This window comes from Lytechinus pictus, chromosome 17, assembly GCF_037042905.1.
Source record: "Lytechinus pictus isolate F3 Inbred chromosome 17, Lp3.0, whole genome shotgun sequence".
Classification (NCBI taxonomy): Eukaryota; Metazoa; Echinodermata; class Echinoidea; order Temnopleuroida; family Toxopneustidae; genus Lytechinus; species Lytechinus pictus.
Window position 1 is genome coordinate 14,181,232 of NC_087261.1, and position 22,185 is coordinate 14,203,416.

The following is a 22,185-nucleotide window of genomic DNA, read 5'->3' on the forward strand; positions in this document are numbered from 1 at the left end:
GAAACGAGAGAGTAAAAATTGACCTTTTTGTACAAAAAGTCTCATTTGTGATTGATTTTAACATGATATTCAAGAGAATATTTTAGCCATTTACCTTTTCCTTTCTCAAATTTTTCTTGGTCACTACTTTTCTTTTTGTTGGGGGGGGGGGCGAAGTTCATACTGAAGAATGTGATAACATAAGGTTTTATTTATTTATTTTTTACACATATTTAAAAAGGGTAGCCCAATCAGCAGAAACAATGGGCTTCATTGGGGCCCTTTGTAACAATACAATGTAAAATATACATGAAAATAACCACAAAGATGTATATCAGCCCAGTTCAAACAGACAAGGATGATAAAACAATTCAATTCAATTCAATTCAAATAAACATTTATTTTCTTCCATTTCAAAACATTTTTCATAAACATTAGTTCATACAAAAATCAAATTGTTATGAGGAATATAAATGTGTACATGTTTGGTATAAAGAAGAAGGCGTATACCCTAAAAGCCGAGGCTTGTGACGGGATATATACGCCTATAGACAGAAATACAATACAAAATACAATACAAAAGAAAGGGCAGAGAAAAGAAAAGAAGGAAAGGGAACGAGAGAGGGAGACGTGAGCGGGAGGCGGGCATGAATTAATGTATAAAATAGAATGCTCAACAAATGTATCAGTGGGGGCAAAATATAAATGCCGCAACAACAATTGTCCATGGTTCATGTTAACTTAAAGTCAAAAGGAATCGTAAGTTGGAAAATATTCATATATAAAATGACAGAAGCAGTTTTTTTCATTTTATACTTAAAGCTAGTTGACGATAGAGATTGTTTTATGTAATCCGGTATTTCGTTCCATATTTTGGGGCCAGTATAACGAATGTTGTGTTGAAAGATAATTTTTCTATATTTGGGAATTAATATTTGATTATTTGAGCGGGTATCAAAATTATGTATGTTGGAAACATGCGTAAACAAATCACGAAATTTGTGTGGAATTTGAGAATTTAAACACCTGTAGAGAAACTGACATTATTGAAGTTTATTGATGTCGTCTAATTTCAACAATTTTAGGGAATGAAACAAATTTTTAGTATTTGCTAGTGGTATATTGTAATCTGGAGAAATAATACGCACAATTTCATTTTGAAGGGAACATAATTTCTTAAGATGGGTTTGGTATGTGTTCGCCCAGACCAAATTACAGTAATAAAAATATGGCAAGATTAAAGAGCAATATAATGTACGCAATATAGTTTTAGGCAAGTAAAAACTTAGGCGATGTATTATTCCAATATTTTTTGCAACTTTGTTCTCAATTTCATTTATGTGATGTATCCATGTTAAATTACTATTAATAATAACGCCAAGAAACCTTGTATTTTCAACTCTGGGAATAATTTGGTTGTTAAGTTTCACCACTACATGATTAAAATCAATACGCCTTGTGGAGTTACGGAATATATGTAATTGCATTTTTTATAGTTAATGGTAAGCTTGTTTGCACAAAACCATTTACAAACATTTGTTAGTTCAGTATTTACAGTTTCACACAAGTGATGAAGATTTCTATCAGAATAAACAATATTGGTATCGTCGGCGTACATGATAAAGGAAAGGAGATTTGACGAACGATAAATGTCATTAATAAATATAATAAACAAAAGTGGGCCAAGCAATGACCCTTGTGGTACTCCACATTTAATTGTCTTAAATTCAGACTGAACGGAGTTATAAACGGTGCATTGTTTACGATTTGAGAGGTAACTAGAAAAAAGGTCGAGGGCAGTTCCACGAATACCATAGTTAGTTTTGATAAAAGTATGTTATGATTAATTGTGTCAAACGCCTTCGACAAGTCAATAAATTTGAATAGGAATTTTATTTCTGCAACAAAGATACATAAAAATTCCAATATTATAGAGATTTAAATCATAAATATTCAAAATCTGTAATTGAGAAAAAAAGTGGCTTCGAGTGGGAGATAAGAGGACTTTGTAATGATACGGACAACCTTTTTCTGCAATAAGAAGAGTCTGTTTATACATGAGCTATTTGAATTACACCAGGCTATATTACAATAGTTTAAATAAGGTAAAATAATTGCACTTTATAGTCATCAATATGGATTTTGGCAAGAATCGTAATCTGTTGATAATACCAACTCCTTTGGAAACTTTGTTACAGATGATACCAATGTGTTCATGCCATGTTAATTTGTTGTATATTATCACCCCTAAAAAGTTAATGAAGATACTAATGAAATGTTTTTATTCCCCATATTTACATTAAATTGTGTATGTAAATGCTTATTCGTAAATATCATGTAATTTGTTCTTTTAATATTAAGTACTAGTTTATTTAAAGATAACCATTTATCTAAAGGTACCAATACACTATTGAACTTATCGTTTAGTAACTGTGGGTTTGTATGTGACATGAAAACACTGGTATCATCTGCAAACTGAATAAAATCAAGATGACACGATACATTGTATATATCATTCATATAAATAAGAAATAACAACGGGTCTAAAATTGAACCCTGGGGCACTCCACATTTGCTGCATTCTGTTTCGAAAGTAATATTGTTAACATATACAAACTGTTTACGATCAATGAAATAGCTCTGACACCAATCTAATAACACACCCCTTATACCCTAATTACTGAGCTTGTGTAACAAAATAAAATGATCGAGAGTATCAAAGGCTTTTGACAAATCAAGAAATAAACCCAACATAATTTCTTTCTTGTCAAAACAATTGCTAACTTTATGGATGAGCTCAAGAAGTGCAGAAGACGTGGAATGCCCCGGTCTAAAACCATACTGATGTTCTGAAATGATATTACATTTTTCAAGAAATTCATATAACCTGGAGTAAAAACACTTTTCAAGAATTTTAGAAAAGACAGGAAGAACAGATGTGGGTCTATAATTACTTACATCATTATCAGCACCACCTTTGAAAACTGGAATTACTTTAGATATTTTCATTTTATCAGGAAATACAACTTTAGCTATAGACATATTTAAGATTTTACAAAGAGGAACACAAATGACATGAATGACACGTTTAACAACAGATATGTGTAAATTATCAAAACCAGGACTGGAATTCTTTTTCAATTTACAAACTATTTCAATTATTTCTTTACAAGTGACAGGCGGAAAAATGCAGTTTTCTCACTCAGTACTTATGCATCCATAGATACAAATACTAAAATTATAAAATACATATGTGCGATATCAAATAGACATCAACATTATCTGACATAATCTACTATATACCATCAACATCAAATCAAGGAATCAAGATAAAAAGACTGAAAATTGTATGACCCATTGATAGTTAAATTTAATAGAGTGGGTGTAAGTAGTAGTATGGAGTTGATTTGTCAATGTTTACAGATTATTTTTGAAACTGTTCAGATTAGGGGAGCGTCGAATTTTAACTGTGAGATTATTCCACTGGACTATGCCCGCGTTAACAAATGACCGTTTGTAATATTCTGTTCTACCTCTAGTAGCTTATGATTTAACTTGAATAAAATTGCGCGTGGTTCGTTCTGCTGTATCATCGTAAAAAGTAAATCTGTTTGCAAGAATTGAGGGGACTAATTTGTGGATACATTTATAAACCATTATCGTTGTCATGGAAAAGAAAAAAGGTAACATTTCGTCTCGAGTTGCACATTCACACTAAGAAATAGGGGTGCAAGAATTTAAGATGCAACTTTGCGGGAAAAAGTACAGAGCAAGTATTCGAGCATATAGTTGCACCTTTCACTAGCCACCGCGCCTGCGCAGGCCCAGGCCCACAGCGGGTGGTTTGGGTGCAATTTCGAACCTCGCATATAGTCTAGGTTCCTGTCATCCTTATCAAAAATACTTGCAAAGTTGAACCTGTTCAGCAATGAAAAAATACTTATCTTGTTTGTGTGTGTGTGTAAGAGTGTGTCTGGCATACGTTTTTACTTGCGAAATTGCGCCTAAAATATAGTAATGAGTTTACAGGGTCTGGGAACCATCTGCTTATAAATCGTACGTGCTGAGGGGTCTTTGAATTAACAAAATAATTGCATAATTTGAATATTTCTGAATATGTTACGTTTGTCGTGACTGTTTCGGTAAGATTAATTGTAAGAAAAGTGGTCTAAGCTTTTTCTTTTAAGTTTTATTCGGGGAATCAGGTCATTTGGCAAAGATAGTCATTTTAGCGTTTCAATAACTGCAATTATAGGTGTCTTACCCCATGCACACGATCCACCATTTCTTTCCTGTTTGTGCCAAATAATTATTGCCTAATTAAAGGTAGAGTTAGAAGTCAGTTCAAATACCTCTTAACGTGCGAAGCAAGTTAATGAGAGGTTATCTCGGGTCAGACTAGCTGGACAACAACATATCCCGTCAGCGGTACGTAACAGGTGTTTCACAAGGTGCCTGGTCAGGCGAATTCCTTTGCCCTGGCGGAGATATGTTGCGATGCCAAATATGGTATTTTGTCGGACTTCACTAGGAGGCGTGGCCAAAAAATGTTGCGTTGCGAATTTTGGTATTTTTCGGACATTACAAGGAGGCGTGGCTAAAATTGCTACATCGCGTTAGCTGACGTGGTAATTTCGGGAGGGGGCAAAAGCAAATTTCTAACAAGTTGTCATTCTTCTTCGTGGAGTCGATTGGAAAGCATCTTTTATCTCAATTCACCTTTTTTTTTGTGCAACATACTTACTGTATTTTTGTTATCCGTTTGTTGAGCTCTTTAGTTGTGATCCTTCTAATTGCCATTCTAACCCATTCATATAGCTTAATAACGCTTTGCAGTTGAGAATTTATATTCTTTATCTGGAACATACCTGTATATTTGTGTTTATATCCGTTTGTTGGACTTTTGAGCTGTTTGGGGTCACAGTTTGCTCTCAGGACTCAATTTCGCCACCCCTGAATTATTCAATCATGCCTAAGGTTAAGCAAGGCAAAAAGTTAAATCAGAGGAAGTCTACTCGTCGTTCGGTCCGAGATGCTGCCAGCCAGCCTTCTCCTGTCGACCTCGAGACAGACGTTGGCCAAGTTTTTAGTTCTACGCAGAGCCCAGCTGCTGGAAGTTCGGCGTCGACAACCAACGGTGAGTTCGGGACAATGGGGGGCTCCTGGCCTCTTGTGACTTCTCCACAAGATCAGGTCCTTCCCCAAATTCAATCGCAAGCTCCCCCTTCTATCCCTCCTGCCCCTGTAGTTGAGGGGCTTAATAGTCATGCTAATTTTACACCAGCCCCCAACCCCCCTTTTCCTACGCAGCCAGATATGCTTAGCTGCGTGTGTGATGATTTGGGCGGGGACGTGCCTTCCAGTGTTAAGGAGAAGATTTGGAAGGGTGAATTTGTAGAGTTGGGTGGATTGCTTAAAAGGGAAAGCTTAAGCGAGGAATCCCAGTTGCAGGCCTTCAGTCTTTGTGCCACCGGGTCCGCTTTAATGCTTCGCCCCCAAAGCAAGGCTCCGGTGATCGCCAGCATAGAACAGTGGACATCTGCATTCCTTATTTACGCGTCCATATACTTGGAGCGACACTGTATGCGTGCGCGCGAGCTCCTCAAGTATATGGATATCGTTCGCTCTATTGTGCGTTTTGGGGGTTTCAACAATTGGCGGTCCTATGACATTCAATTTCGGTTACGTCAGGTCCGTCATCCACATCGTTCCTGGGCTGTCATAGACACCGAGCTATGGCTGACAGTAGCTTCGACGCCCGGTCGAGCAGCGTTTTCGTCTTTTGGGGGTAACCAGCCCTTTCGGCCATACGACCGGTCGTTTCGGCGGGGTAGTTTCCCTTCCTCAGGATATGCCAATAGACAAGGGGCAATTCGGGCCCCTGGCGCCGCGCCTGCCCCCTCCCGCTCCTCACCAGTCATGCCAGTCTGTTTCGCCTTTAACGCTGGGTCATGCCAACGCACCGCCTGCCGATATGCTCACCGGTGCGGAAAATGCTCCTCAGCAGCGCATGGCTCACACGCCTGCAACTCTGCCGCCGCAATTGCCAAACAGAAGCCTAGCTCCAACTCCAATTAAACTTGGCAGCATGCTCCCATTTCTTCGACGGCACCATAATCAACATAATGCAGCTTTTCTGATTTCTGGTTTTAGGTTTGGTTTTTCATTGGGTTTCACAGGCGAGCGTCGCTCTGTGTTCTCGCGTAATTTGAAATCTGCTAGCGAGCATAGGGACATGCTGTTGGAGAAAGTTGGTAAGGAAGTTAGTTTAGGGAGAATGTCAGGTCCTTTCCAAAACCCGCCTTTCAATAACTTTCGCTGCTCCCCGGTAGGGCTCGTCCCCAAGCGAAATCCGGGAGAATTCCGTCTAATTCAGCATCTATCTTCTCCTCGCGGGGCTTCGGTTAATGATCACATTGATTCCGATTTATGTTCTGTGAATTACACTTCATTTGACAAGGCGGTGGATCTCGTTGCACGCTTGGGTGCTAGTGCTCTCATGGGAAAAACCGATATAAAATCCGCTTTTCGCTTACTACCAGTAAATCCCTGCGATTTTGACCTTCTGGGGTTTTGCGTTGATGGCGCGTATTACTTTGATAAATGCTTGCCAATGGGCTGTTCAATTTCATGTGCCCATTTTGAGCGTTTTAGCACTTTTCTTGAGTCATGTTGCCGTGAAATTGCGAATTCAGAGCAAATTTTGCATTATTTGGATGATTTCTTTTTCGTTGGCGCAACACGGCAGAAATGTCGTTCCTTGATGTATCATTTTAAGGCAATGTGCGAAGTTTTTGGCGTCCCGATAGCGGAGGAGAAGACTGAGGGGCCCGTTCCCACTATCATATTTTTAGGGCTTGAAATCGACGCGGCTGAGCAGAGAGTTAGAGTACCCAGGGAGAAAGTAGACGTGTTACAGGCAATGCTCATTGATTTTGTTAAGAAAGATAAGCTCTCGTTGCGGCAGTTGCAGTCGCTAATTGGCAGCCTTAATTTCGTGTGTAAAGCCGTGGCTCCCGGAAGAGCCTTCCTAAGGAGACTTATCGATCTTACGAAAGGGGTCCGCACCCCCAACCAACGGATAAGGCTTTCACGCGGCGCGAAAGAGGACATGCAGGCCTGGCTTACGTTTCTGTCCGATTTCAATGGCACAGTTATGTTTTCACACTCAACAGGGGTAACTAATGCTCATTTTCAGTTCTTTACGGACGCTGCGGGTAGCATTGGCTTTGGTATATCCTTCCAGGATAAGTGGGCTCAAGGGAGATGGCCAGCTGAAATACTGGAGAAGAATTATTCCATCGCCTTTCTAGAGCTTTTCCCAATAGTAGTCGGTATACGTATGTGGGGGGCTCTTCTAGCTAATTCTAAGGTCTTATTTTGGTCAGATAATCAAACAGTTGTTTATGTTGTTAATTCCTTAACTTCGAAATGTCCTAGTGTTATGAAACTGGTTCGTTTGCTTGTAGTTCTTTGTTTGGAACATAATATTATGTTCAAAGCACGTTACGTGCCAGGCTCTTGCAATGAAAAGGCTGATGCCCTCTCTCGTTTTCAGATGGACAGGTTTCGCAGGTTAGCACCAGGCGCAGATCTGGCTGGCAGCAAGCTTCCCGCCCATCTTTGGAGCAGCTTCATATAGAGAGAGAGCAGCTGTTGTTTTCTTCGCGGGCGCCCGGCACTCATCATACTTATAGGAACGCTTGGTCTGTGTTTAAGCAGTTTCGGCTGCAATATCATTATGATATAAGTATACGTCCTAACGTTGAGCAGGTCGCTCAATTTATTGCTTATCTCTCCTGGAATGGGTATGCGGGGGCAACAATAAGTACATATATATCAGGCCTGGCTTTTACGATGCAAACATTGGGTTGGCCTGATGTGACTGACGCTTTTGTAATCCGGCGGCTGGTAGACGGGTGCAGGCGAAAAAAATGCTCGCCGTGATACCCGGTGTTCCATAACCCTGCCTATTCTCAAATCCATCCTAAATTCATTGACTCACGTATGCGTTAATACGTATGATTCGGCATTGTTTCGGGCTGCCTTTCTAATCGCTTTCTTTGGTTTTCTTCGAGTAGGGGAGTTCACGTCTCGATCTAGACATGAACCCGTTCCTTTATCAGAAAAAGATGTTATTATTCAAGGGATGGGTAATCAAGCAAAATTGCGCATTACGATTGCGAAGTCTAAAACAGATCAAACTGGACGTGGATGCTCGATTTTAATTCCACAAAATGTTGTGTCGTATTTATGCCCACTTCGCGCTGTAAATGATTACCTCGCTCTGCGGAGCTCGGGCGGCTCTGCCTTTTTCCGTCACTTTGACTCGTCACCCCTAACGAGGCACCAATTTGGCCAAGTTTTAAAGCATGCCATTAGTTTCTGCGGGCTACCCGTTGCTCATTTCTCTTCCCATTCTTTCCGTATTGGGGCGGCAACTTCTGCAGCCATGGCAGGTGTTCCCGATGTTTGCATTCAAAATATGGGGCGCTGGGCTTCCAACACACACAGATTGTATATTCGACAACCTCTCCCCCCTTAATTTAAGCAATTTTGACAGTATGTTTATCCCCCTTCTGTGTTTGATACCAGTTCGTGCACAATTAAAAAATATACCTAATGTTTCTTTGTTTTTGTTTTTGACAACCCTCTAACGAGCAGTAGATATTTACTCTCTCTCTCGCTTGTTGCCATGGTGACGGCGTCGGTATCTTACCCACTAATAGCCCCATGGGCGCAGGCAGACTTGCTCGCCCACTGTTAGTATATTGTGGTCTTTGCTACACTTATCATGTTTATGGTATCTGTTTACCCCCCCCCCCCCTTTAGAATGTACAATCGGTGCCGCTGTTTCTTTCCTTTTCTCTCTTCCATGTGCAGTTATTTGGAGTCTCAACGTGGGTTTGTGTCAGCATTCCACGGAATCGTACGAGAGGAAGGGGACATTTCATGTTTCGCTGACGCGGGCATTCCAGCTCTAACTGGGGGCGGGCCCTCACAACTCGGCACGTGGCCGGGTCATAAAACCAAGGAGCTTCCAACACAAAAAACTCAATACATCCGCGAACAGGAGGACACTTGATTTCTTTGTCGCGGAGCGAAATCATAGAGTAACAGCTGTTTTACCTCCGTCGAGCACTCGCTGGCTCGGACGTCGCGAACGGTTGGAACTTTTTTTTATGAGCAGATGTTATTGCCTGAATACCTTATCCAGAACTCACACGTGGTACCACCAGATCTCAAGCCCTTTACTACAAACTTCACTATTTAGTTACTAAGCCCCGCCCACCCCGCCTCCCCCATTTTTATTAGAGCATTATACTCTTCGGAAGTGGACTGAATGAGCATGAATCCTCCTAGATGGTTTAATTGGGCGTCCCTGTTAGTTTAATGCACCCCCCCCTTCCCAGCTTCTTAGCGTGGACATTGTAAATACACTACAGCATGGTTTGAACTATTGGCATCATATTGTGTTGTGGCGGCGGGCTGACTATGAGTCATCCCGTTTGGCGGCATTCCATTTTTGCCACAACACATTATGATTCTTCACTTATTTTGGGCTTCCTGAGATAATATTTTTTATTTTTTTTAGACCAATTTAGTATATTCCACTCCTCAGGTTATAATGTGAACGGGGCTTGGTTCGTCACCCGATTTGGATGAGGCCACCAGCGAATTCCATTTCGGACCGAACATTAACGTTGCCTCGTTCACATTCTAGTTCAGGGCCGTTGGTGGGGCTTCTGAGCACTAGTTTCTGTTTTAAAAGTTTTCCTGCATAAGCTCGTGTTGCAAACGGGAATCTTTGCTTCGTAGCTTTGCAGATGGAATTTTACGTTGCCCACATTTGGCCACATGACAAACTGGTGTCTTTGTCATGAATGTGGATGGACTGTTTTAATTGTCAATTGAGGAGATTGGTTTAATAACTTTAATTTTTCGCATATGACACATCTCAGGAGGCTTTACGTTTATATTATTATGTTTTGATTGTTGCATTATATTATTTTGGCTTTATTTGACAACACATCATTTTACATTTCGGTATACATCATTTGGAAGATGCTTTTCAGAAACAATTTTTATTAAACTCCACGGAAACTGCATTTACTCGCCTCTCGTGTATTTTGTCTGGGTTGAGATAATACCTCTTAACGTGCGAAGCAAGTTAATGAGAGGTTATCTCGGGTCAGACTAGCTGGACAACAACATATCCCGTCAGCGGTACGTAACAGGTGTTTCACAAGGTGCCTGGTCAGGCGAATTCCTTTGCCCTGGCGGAGATATGTTGCGATGCCAAATATGGTATTTTGTCGGACTTCACTAGGAGGCGTGGCCAAAAAATGGTTCGTTGCGAATTTTGGTATTTTTCGGACATTACAAGGAGGCGTGGCTAAAATTCCTACATCGCGTTAGCTGACGTGGTAATTTCGGGAGGGGGCAAAAGCAAATTTCTAACAAGTTGGCATTCTTCTTCGTGGAGTCGATTGGAAAGCATCTTTTATCTCAATTCACCTTTTTTGTGCAACATACTTACTGTATTTTTTCCCTCGTCCATCCCCTTGTCACCCCCACTAATTTTCAACGTCAAGATGTTTTGTTTCATGTTATTCATTCTAACAATGTGAGCTTCGGGCCTTAAGCCTGGTCGCACACCCAAAGTGGGCCGCAAGGTAATTCCATCCAACCTGTTCACCTACTTTTGGATACCTTTTTGTATTTTACTTTGGTTTACCAGTTAGTTTAATTCATTTATCATCAGGTGTTCAGGGGGGTGTTTTCGCCCTTGCTGGAGCTCGGCCTTTTCCCATCACATTATGATTCTTCACTTATTTTGGGCTTCCTGAGATAATATTTTTTATTTTTTTAGACCAATTTAGTATATTCCACTCCTCAGGTTATAATGTAAACGGGGCTTGGTTCGTCACCCGATTTGGATGAGGCCACCAGCGAATTCCATTTCGGACCGAACATTAACGTTGCCTCGTTCACATTCTAGTTCAGGGCCGTTGGTGGGGCTTCTGAGCACTAGTTTCTGTTTTAAAAGTTTTCCTGCATAAGCTCGTGTTGCAAACGGGAATCTTTGCTTCGTAGCTTTGCAGATGGAATTTTACGTTGCCCACATTTGGCCACATGACAAACTGGTGTCTTTGTCATGAATGTGGATGGACTGTTTTAATTGTCAATTGAGGAGATTGGAGGCTTTACGTTTATATTATTATGTTTTGATTGTTGCACTATATTATTTTGGCTTTATTTGACAACACATCATTTTACATTTCGGTATACATCATTTGGAAGATGCTTTTCAGAAACAATTTTTATTAAACTCCACGGAAACTGCATTTACTCGCCTCTCGTGTATTTTGTCTGGGTTGAGATAATCACTGACTCTGATTATGTGCAGCACAGAAGAATTCCGTAACCCACTTGGCCAAACGGACATTGCGGACGGCCAGGCACGGTGAATCCTGATAGGATCCATGGCAGTCTTAGGTTTAACTTTGCACCTTATAGGTGCTAATTTGGGGAAGAGTGTGTACCCCCAATAAATTTTTTTTTTAATATGAAAAAAGTTCAAAATAATATATCTAGTCCTAATATAAAACATATATGTTGCGAGAGTGGAAATGAGTACCAATTAAAATATGGCTTTATTCCGTCAATTTTTTTCGAGCAGGATCGAGTGTGTGTAATTGTTCATAGACATAGGTTTATTTAATCAGTAACGGGTCTGTAAGTCTAGATTACTCGAACTATCGGCACATAATCGCTTAAAAATCACTTCCGGTATCATTGCTTCTCGCCAGCAGAGCGGGAAGAGGTCTTGACTGCAGTTACAACGAGGTGAGTTCGAGTCCCAAGCAAGGTAAGCATTACTAAAAAATCCATATCAAGTGAAACAACGATTAATTCCTCCCTGAACATATGAAATTAGCATTGTTTAATATTGTTTAGTCAACTTGGTCCTTGTTATCAAATATGTAAAAAATGTAATATTGTATTATTCCCAAAAAAAATAGTGAGTGAAGGAAAAAATTGACTGTCTCATTTGCATGTCAATGAATTGTGCATATCACTGTTTTGTTAAAAATAAGCAAAACTTTGAAATGTCATATACTCTCTTATTCTATATTCGATTTTGATAAAAAATTTCCGCGTCACGCTAGTTTGATTTTTCTCTATTCATTCAAATCAACATTTTTCTGGGGTAGACTTGACCTTTAACAATCGCAGGTGGATGTCGACGTGCGATGAAAACTATTGGAGTAAACTTATAGGGAACTTTCTCTGTCCACCTATAAAAAAGGTAGTCATTCTTCCCCATATACTACACTGTATAAAAAATAGATTTAACAGAAAGTATTTTAAAGAACAGAAGAAAAAGGAAAATAAACAGAATTATTCTTTATCATTGTTATAATAGGACATTTTCTGCAATTCAGGTCTTTAGAAAAAGGAAAAAGAAGCACTTTTATTACCCATGATTACAGGAAATTTGTAAGGTTCCATACAACAAATACCAATTTTCTGTAATATTAAGCATTAGTGTAAGATTACAGAGTACAGTAAGATTACAGGTGTGTTCGAAACTTTGTTTCAGGAACTTCTGTCAATTGAAACTGCAGTGAAGATGTGTAGAAATCAGAACATTCCCTGCGAACTCGCGACAGCCTTTTCTCCAGTCATATCTGCCAGCCCTGCTTGTACGTTCTCGTAAAACTCCTCTGCAAGGAAATGCCTCAACGCCGGTTTCTCAAGGTCAATACACCTTGTCATTATGGCCTCGGCGACAGTTTCAGACGTGACTTTGGTGGGGCCCTTATCTTCGGCGATTATACCCGCCAATCCTTCGAGCTGACGACGATCGTTTTCTTCGATGGAGCCATCTTGGAGTAAATGTTCGATGCTTTTTATTGATTCTCTCAATATGTAAGTTTTAACTCCTCCAGGCTCGACGAGACAAACTCTAGGATAAGGAAAAACGATGATGGGAAATGCTATAAACACTGCTAACAGTTTGCTTAGCTCTACCACCTGAATGTTGCAGGCAGGAGGACGTGAGGCGATATCTTGATGTTTTTGTCAAATCTGGATGGGAGGGAGTGGGGTGTGTCGGACGACCTTTTCTCATAATCCCAAGTGTCTGTAGAAACTTTCAAAGTTCCACATTCCCTTGCCCCCGCCGCCTATTACCCTCCCCATGTCCCTCTTCCCGTGAATCGCTTCCTATATGGCAATGAGTCCTCCCCTAGTCGTTAGAGTGAATTATAACACTTTTCTTTAAATTGAATTATATGTTATGCGTGGTTTTGTTTTCTCCACATTTCATCGACTCGATAATGTTATTGATACTCCGGCTATACGTTGATTAGTTTTGCTCTCCTCTATGTCGAATGCCGATAGAATGCTATTTCTCAAAATCACTGTAATAATCCCCCTCTCCTAAGATTGCAACCCTCCATCAGGGGATCTCTCCAGGCCATGTGATCGCGTAAACCGACTTTTCTTAACCATGGTTGGCAACACTGGACGACATTGGGAAGAGATGATGTCCTGAGGTTTGAAATCTCTCAATAGTCAATATATGCTTCCATTTCCATAATACCCAATCATGCAAGCCTGCATGATGTTTCGGTTTCATTGGTGTACGAACCTCGGTAAAATATACTCGGGTAAATCTTGATCATTGGGTGAAATGATGCCATTCTGGCTCCCTACACGAATCTTTCTGACATGTTCAAAATATTCGTGTGAACGAACAGTAACAGATCAAGTTAGATGACCATGGTAGTCTTGTATGCGATTACATTGCCCAACTATACAACGAAGAAAATAATGGGATCTGACTTCATCGATTTGATCAACTTCCCCGAAAGTACCCACAAATCACACGGACGCATTTATTCTTAGTATGAACTAAGTGGACGCCACCTTTCTCAAAATACCAAGGGACGCTTTCATAAAAAAGTCGGGTAACGCGATTACAGGATCACCTGGTGGTTCGAAGTAAGCTTGCCTCACCTGATATTGAATGCACGTAAACCAACAGCAAGGGCTTCAAAGTATCCCTCCAATGCGAATTTGTTCGAGCTGTATACTTCTAAATAGGGCCATGCTATTGAAAACAAAAGAGAGATGTGGAAATTCCGATCAAGATTCTCCTTCAAGAAAATTAATCAAGTTTTCAAAGGAAGTTTTATTTGTAAGAGAACGCATTAAGAACAAGTGGAACGCCTCTGTCAGTCTCGCCTGCATTACGCAATTCGATATAGCAGCAGTGCTGCCTTTGAAAACAGCTAATGAATAATTATTCAAAGAAGAATACACCAATATGATAATAAAATATGTCCATTAACCCAAAATGACCTTTGACCATGTGACCTAAGACATGCGCAAAACAATCATTCATACTTGATTACCCTTATGTCGATGTTTCATGAGCTAAATCCATAAACTTTCTAAGTTATGATGCCAATTCAAAGCATACTCCCAACACGGCCAGAGTTCATTGACCTATACATGGCCTTTCGATCTTGGCCAAGTTCCTGAAACGTGCACAGGGTATTCAGGGATACATTGCTGCTCTTATGTCCAAGTTTCATGAGCTAAATCAATAAACTTTTAAAGTTATGATGAAATTCGTCAAATAACCCCAACATGGCCAAAGTTCGTTGACCCTAACTGACATTTAACCTTAATCATGTGACCTGAAACTCAGGCAGGATCTTAAGTGATGCACTATTATCCTTAAATCGAAGTTTTATCAACTAGGTCTATATAATTTTGAAGTTATGACAACATTTTAAAAACTTAACCTTGGTTAAGATTTTGATATTGATTCCCCCAACATGGTCTAAGTTCATTGACTCAAAATGACCTTTGACCTTGGTCATGTGACCTGAAACTCAGGCAGGATGTTCAGTAATACTTGATTACCCATATGTTCTAGTTTAATGAACTGGGTCTATGTACTTTCTAAGTTATGATGACATTTCAAAAACTTAACCTTGGTTAAGATTTCAATGTTGATGACGCCGCCGTCGCCGCCGCCGTCGGAAAAGCGGCGCCTATAGTCTCGCTCTGCTATGCAGGCGAGACAAAAATAGGCTAAAAGAATATAGGCCTGGTACGGATACGAAAATGATTTCTTAAAGATAAACAATGAATCCTGCGACATATATAAGAACAGATCTAAGATCCTGGTGGCTTGGCAAATAATGACGGCTCAGTAGCCAGCTATATTTATATTTTGCCAGAACACACACAATGATAAATCTACAACTTTGTTCAAGTCTGACGCAACCTTTCAGACCGTATTATAGCTTTGAGACAGTTTTTCGGGACCTCATGTAAGGTTAGTTTGTGATTAGCCATTTGGCATTTACAAATTTTCATTTTTAAAACAATGGAAAACAAAAAGATAGGGAAAATTCTTTACAAATCCTATAAACATACATGTATTTTGTATTCAGTATTATTTTGCAAATAGTGGTTTTTTTTTCATGGATTTACACGTTACGATCAGAAAATTATTATTTTAGTCTTTTATACAGACTTGCTTATTTCATTAGGAATGTCTGTGTCAAATTTGACAATGGATGAGATCAGAACTCCTCAACACCTTCGAATTAGCCCAATCCTTATAGGGATAACTTAGTAATATTCAGCAATACTGCGAGAAAATCTACCTGTCCTTCCTGCTATACTTGAGATGACGATGATCTTTCCCGTCTTTCTTCGTTTCATCTGAGGTAAGACTGCCTGAGTGAGTCTAATCGCACCAAACACATTCACGTTGAACATCTTCTCCATCATGTCCCTCGGCATCCGCTCGGGAATACTGACGGAACAGATACCGGCGATATTGACTTTAAACATGTTTAGAGAAGTATAGCAAGGGAGATTTGATAAAAAATAGTATTACATCACTATGCATATTTTCTCCTAAGAACTTTGTAATCTTTTCAATGTCTAAGGTCCCACTTACGTTGCGAAAGGAAGCCTTCATTGTCGTAGAAAATAACTGTCCCGATGAAAAGAATACAGGGTTTCACACTGTAGAGGGGCTCAGAATACCATGCAATGATGACCTCACACTGTGGATACATTCACAATATGACTGCTCATGGTGTATTCACATAGTTGACTTTGTGTACACGATATTCAATAGTTATATTTCAGTTATCTAACAATGTGAAGAGGATTTCACGTTATGTTCTACACTGCGGTCACATTGTAGAAGACGCAGAGTTCTGTCCAGTACGGTTGTGTACAATTTATCTTGTTTTCTTTACCGTTAGTTATTTTTTTCACATCTATATTTCTTATCAAGCAATCGAATGGTAAATATTCATCAATATGAATCCATAGTCATGAAAAAGCACGTTGATATCTCCTTTTAAAAGAAATATATACCTACTTAACCCATATTATACCGTTAACATGGTTAAGACATCGACCGAAGACACTTGGTACATAGACAATGTCGTTAACCATGGTCATACCATGTCAACAAATCTTTAAAATGCTTTTTCCAGAACAGCAGCAGCCTTTCTTTTCTTTAGGCCTGTACATGTATTTTTTTTAATATGAATTACAAAACGAAAAACAAATGACTTACGAAGGATATCTATTCTCCCGTATTCTTTGAGGGTTCTCTCAACTACAGTTGTGATGTCAGTATCCCTCGTCACGTCTAATTCCTCAATAAAAATTGTTTTGTTTAGAGCGTCCCCTACAGCAGTCACCAAATCGTTCTTCTCTGACATCGCGATTATGGTAGCGATGACGATGTATCGCTGATCGGGGTCCAATGAGAAATGTTTAGCTGTGGCAAGACCAATACCCGCTGAGCAGCCAGTCATGAGAACGATTTGACGAGACATTTTCTTTACAAAGAAAAGGGTTGTAGACTGATCTTTCATGACATTCTCATCAGACCATAATAAGTAGAGTACTGAGGTCGAACTTTGAACAATAACAACATTTAATAGCCATACTTCTGAATTTTTAAAGTATTATACCGTGTCTTTTAAGGGGCTTTGACAATCGCTCTTACGACCGTTTGCAATCATTTGGTCACAATTATGTTGCACACGATCGCAACGAATGTAAGCAGTCGCACCACCGATTGTGAAAGGGGCTTTGTAAATGACATCTTTTACACTCACTAATACATTGCAGATACATTTTGGAAAAAAAAAAACTTTTTAGTGTAAAAGAATACATATTTGCTTGTGTTTTTGCGTGTATCATGCAACAATAAAAATGCACACCATAGAAACCACCTTGCCACTTCAAGACCCCATTTCATAAATACTTCTTAAAATAACAAATCCACAGTTTCTTTAACAAATTTACTATTGGCCAATAAGACCGAAGGATTTCAATAACTTTTAACCGTTATTGCAAATTCGCCATCATATCGAGTTTTATGAAGAAGACAGTATACAGTCAATATTATACATTTTGAAGTGGTGGTAAAATCCCGCATGCTTTCCAAGGGCTAATTTATTTTACGATAAACAAGTTCATGGTTTTTCTTAGTAATATTTGTAAATATCAAAATTTCAGTATCGGGATCAAAATTTATGATTTCCCGACAATATAATTCCTTTAGTTCTTCTTTCTAATACGTGGAGATGATTATGATAAAGAAGAAGTTAAGTGTAAAAAAACCCTGTCATTCTTGTTTTCTATTAAAAACTGATTAAATCTATGGATGACAAATTTTCATCGGTTCCATAAATGCAGCAATAGGAATGCACATCTCGAAAATGACTGAGTGACATTCAATATGAAAGAAGTTCTTGGACATCATTTTGTCTTCCAACTGAAAATTTACTCGTTCTCTCTTCGCTCTCTCTCATAATGATATTAACTGTTATTCATTAATTAATATCACGACAGATCCATTACAATATAGAAATCGAAAAAAACAATTGTTATAGGGCTTAAACTGAAAGATGGTAGTAGTGTGTCCACGCTTATATACCCCCGTATACAAAGTCCTTGGTTTTTTGGGTGGGGGTGTCCCAAAATTTTTGAATTTTCAGGTCAATATATTGTTATACACCCCCCCCCCCCATTGCTCGGACCGGATTTGCGCCAGTGATTATGATACAATATGAATTTCTCGAGAAATGTATAGGCCTACCTCAGACTTAGGAACACAAGATGAGGGAGAAGGCTAATAAACTGACAGAAGAAGATTGCTGTCGACAGTCCTTTTCAAATCATCAAAACAATGATAAACAGTGATTCTTCTCCACACCTAAATGCAGCTTACTGAATAAAGTCTACCGGATCAAGCTCAACAATATGAGTGTATAACCTCATACCGATATGTTTAGCTTGCATATATACACACTTTTATTTCAAATCCATTGAAAGAGAGATATTATAGCCATACGTGTTAATGTTTTTCTTTTAGAGGTCAATTTCTGTTGAAACGGTTGAGTCGATTGATAACGGCCTATCACGTTCCCTTGGGTCAAATTCCCATTGTTGATAATCGACCAACTGTTCTATTTATTTTCGATAATAGTATGATCATTTAAAATGCAAGTTCAAAGGTCCAGGGCCGGTATTCCATAAACGAGATAAGCTTTTTGCTTAAGTCATAGCAATTTGTCTTAGCATTTTGCTTGTCTAAGAAATCTTCCCTAACGATATTCTATAAACTTTAAGACATTTGTCTCAAGTCAGACGATATGGCTAAGCCAAAGTCTCAAAATGGATGCAAATATATAAGATGAAAATGGAAGCCATATTTAAAGTTGGACAATAGCAAAGGGAACCAGGGGGTGTTTCATAAAGCTGTTCGTAAGTTAAGAGCGACCTTAAGAACGACTGATGATCCCTCCTTGCGGTAAGTGGTACATGTATTTTGAATCGGCGATGATTTAGTGCTTAATAAAGGATCACCAGTCGTTCTTAAAGTCACTCTTATCTTACGAACAGCTTTATGAAACGCCCCCCCCCCCCTGATACTAAATACATGTATACCCTCCTCGCTTGCATTCACACGTATATACCCTCACACGCACACACAGGTCCCCACCACATACACCATATATATAATAATAAAAATTATAATACAGTGCGTATCAAAAAAGTTTACACTTAGAAAAAATCCTTTAAAATTATACACTTGTAATATCCTGAAGATTTTTCTACATTTAAACATTGGTGCAGACCCATTTAGGCAAATGACGATATAACTGTCGAAAAATATTTCCGCTTGAGTGAGCACCACTTACTTTTGAAAAGTTAGTGAAAAGGGATTTGCGCAGAACTTTGAAATAGTTATGCGAGTAAAAGTATCAATCGTGAAGAACACATGGAATTTAGCTAGTAAAATTGATTTGAAGATATCTTTTACCTTTTTTAACTTGTTTCCTTGCCCAAAACACTTCGAAGAGTGCATTGCGCCCCACCCCATTCCCCCACATACCGAGGTCATCGTGACAATATTTGTTTTTACACTGAGCTGTGATTTACATGAAATGGCTTGGGCTTGATTTTCATTTCGTTAATCATTGTCAAGCTTGGGAAAAGTGTGGAGAAACAAGTATGAAATGAAAAATGAAATGTAAACCCACTTTAAAGGAGAATGAAACTCTTGGAGCAAGTTAGCTTTTGTGATAGCAGAAAAATCAAAGAATAAGATCAACAAAAGATTGAGTAAAATAGGACTAGCAAGAGAAGAGTTATGAGCATTTGAATGTCGAGATTACTAATGCTATGGAGATCCTCCCATTGGCAATGCGACTAAGATCTATGATGTCACAGATGAACAACTCTCCCCTTTTGGACACTGAAAATATACCCCAAAACATCTCTTTTGGCTCATTCTAATCATATGACAAACGATTCATAAATGATATAATGTTGTGAAACCTCTGTACTTTTCCTCTCATAAAGAGAATACCTCACCTTGTGATAGACTCGATAAAAGTGAGAATATAAGTGAAATAAGTACTAAAGTGATGAGGGAGTTGTACGTGTGTGACATCACATATCTTGGTCGCATTGCCAATGGGAGGATCTACATGGCATTAGTGATCTCGACATTCAAATGCTCATAACTTTCCTATTATTCAATCAATCTTCCTCAAACTTTCAACAATATGTTTCTTTGATTTTTCTCTTTGATATGGATTCAGCTGGTTTCAAGGGTTTCATTCTCCTTTAAATAATAAAAACGTAGTAAATAAATGCTGGAGATGTCAGATATAAACTTTTGTTCAGATTCAGTTATGTCCTCAGATTCAGCTGGCACAAAAAGGGTAAAGGTTGTGCTTACTAAGTGTTGACATTTCAATTTGGGTGGCAAAATTGTTACAAAATGTTTGAATGTATCCGTTTTATTTCAATTGACTAAAAGTGCAAGGGAAATGTATGAGAAATGATTCGCAGGGTAAGTTTGATTTCGTCTTTTCCCCTCAGTGACACAGCGTGAAAACGAGCATTTCTGCGCAAACAGATTTCTGCGAGCTTTACGAAAATGGACAATGCTCACTCAAGTTCATCTGATAGATGAGACCTTATCCTAAGAATATATGTGAAAAAATTACCCACATGTTGTATATTATTTAATTCCCAAGGCTTTTCAAAGTGTAAACTTTTTTTATACGTACTGTATATACAGTGCGTCCCAGAAAAAACGAAACCGAGATTAGGCGATGATTTATCATAACTTAATCACAAATACAATAGACAAATGACCTACATGTACCAATGTAAAGCTTAGAATCTCCTCTTTCATCCGATATTACTTAGATTATTCCCCATTCACGCATGAGTGAGCAAAACAATTTGAAGAAAGGATACCAAAAACTCATTTTGCGGGGCGTATCTGAATTTCAAAAAGAAAATCACATGCCTAAAAAGTTCATTATCTGCTCTTTTATTTGATACCTTAATCACAAAAAAATGGTCAAGAAGTAAAAAGTTCTGTTCCCTCGAAACAATGCTTGTATTTCCATAATTTCATTAAATAAACGTGTTTTCACCGGTTTCCCACAGAAGCTATCGCATGGTTAACAAAAGACCTAATGCATGGCTGATCGTCAACAAAACGGAGTGTCAAGTGAGTTTGAACGCTAGCCTGTAGAACCTCTTAATTTTATGAAATTATTAAAATTCAAGCCTTATTTCAAATAACCAGAACTTTGTTATTTCTTGACCATTTTCTGTAATAGAGGTATCAAATTAAAGAGCAGATATTGAACTTTTTAAAAATGTGGTTTTCTTTTTGAAACCCAGATACAGCCCGCCAAATTAGTTTTTGGTATACCCTCTTCAAATTGTTTTTGCTCACTCATGCGTGAATGAAAAATAATCTAAGTAATTACAGATGAAAGAGGAGATTCTATAGGCTTTACAATGGTAGGTCATTTGTCTATTGTATTTGTGATTATGTCATGATAAATCATTGATAAATCTCGATTTCGTTTTTTTGTGGGACGCACTGTATATATATATATAATATTAATCGTATATGACAAATAAACGCAACTCTGTAGACGTAGCAGCACATCGTCTTTAACAGTTTTGCGAGCTTTAGGCAAAAGCTTTTGAATCAAATTATTAGTGAAAAATCGCAGGAACAAAATGCGCACGGAAAAGTCATAAAGATATATATATATTATAAACAAGAACAGAGATATATCGCATAGTCAGTAGAAGTAAATAGAACATTAAAGTACATTTATCGGTTCGTCTGCTTGTGGTGGTGTATGTGTGGGTGTTTCTGCGTGGGTGATGTGAATTAATATTTGCAATGTCCAATTTCTGACATTGGTTTATGTGCATGTACTCGCGGGGGGCACTTATATTGACGAGTGGGTACCGTGCGCGACCAAAAGCATGTAAAAAGGATGTCTTTTTCACGATAGGGCACGTTACGTACGTAACGTAATAAGGGTGTAAAAAAAAGGATATCTATTTAGGAAAGCTACGTGTTTAGGGTCAAATTTGCGAGGATATAAAAGGATTAATTAATACTAAAATGTTTTATAAAGGATGTCCCTTTTGCACCAACAGTTAACACAGTGTTAAGAGTACGATTTGCGCGAGGTGTGGGAGGTGCTGGGGCCGAACTAAACCCAATGATGTAGGTAAAGGTAAAACCGACGTCCGTGACATAACAATTAAAATATCGCTGTACTTGTTTAGGGGTTCAATTAAGGGAAT

At 38.7% G+C, this 22,185-nt stretch overlaps 1 protein-coding gene across 2 annotated transcripts; it reads right to left on the minus strand.

Annotated features, from left to right (window-relative positions):
• Positions 1 to 359: 359 nt before the first annotated feature.
• Positions 360 to 18,348, minus strand: LOC129280701 (retinol dehydrogenase 8-like). Of its 2 annotated transcripts, XR_010296264.1 has the most exons (6): positions 18,143 to 18,348; positions 16,607 to 16,874; positions 15,675 to 15,854; positions 14,008 to 14,101; positions 11,371 to 12,952; positions 360 to 4,331 (listed from the first exon to the last, which is right to left on the minus strand). XR_010296264.1 is itself a non-coding variant. In XM_054916710.2 (5 exons), exons 2-5 carry the CDS (start codon positions 16,869 to 16,871, stop codon positions 12,628 to 12,630), a joined length of 864 nt encoding a protein of 287 aa, XP_054772685.1. In that variant the 5' UTR covers positions 16,872 to 16,874; positions 18,143 to 18,332; the 3' UTR covers positions 9,573 to 12,627. The 2 variants fall into 2 exon arrangements, 1 of the variants encoding a protein (XP_054772685.1); XM_054916710.2 differs by lacking the exon at positions 360 to 4,331 and having other exon boundaries at positions 9,573 to 12,952; positions 18,143 to 18,332.
• Positions 18,349 to 22,185: the final 3,837 nt, after the last annotated feature.

Bases quoted from the DNA above. Each gene is read 5' to 3' on its own strand.
- LOC129280701 (XM_054916710.2), bottom strand. From the start codon at position 16,871: ATGTCTCGTCAAATCGTTCTCATGACTGGCTGCTCAGCGGGTATTGGT. The intron at 15,855-16,606 runs GTAAGTCATTTG...ACATGTTTAAAG, and splicing joins CGGGAGAATAGATATCCTTC to TCAATATCGCCGGTATCTGT. The intron at 12,953-14,007 runs GTGAGGCAAGCT...TCCTTATCCTAG, and splicing joins TTACGTGCATTCAATATCAG to AGTTTGTCTCGTCGAGCCTG.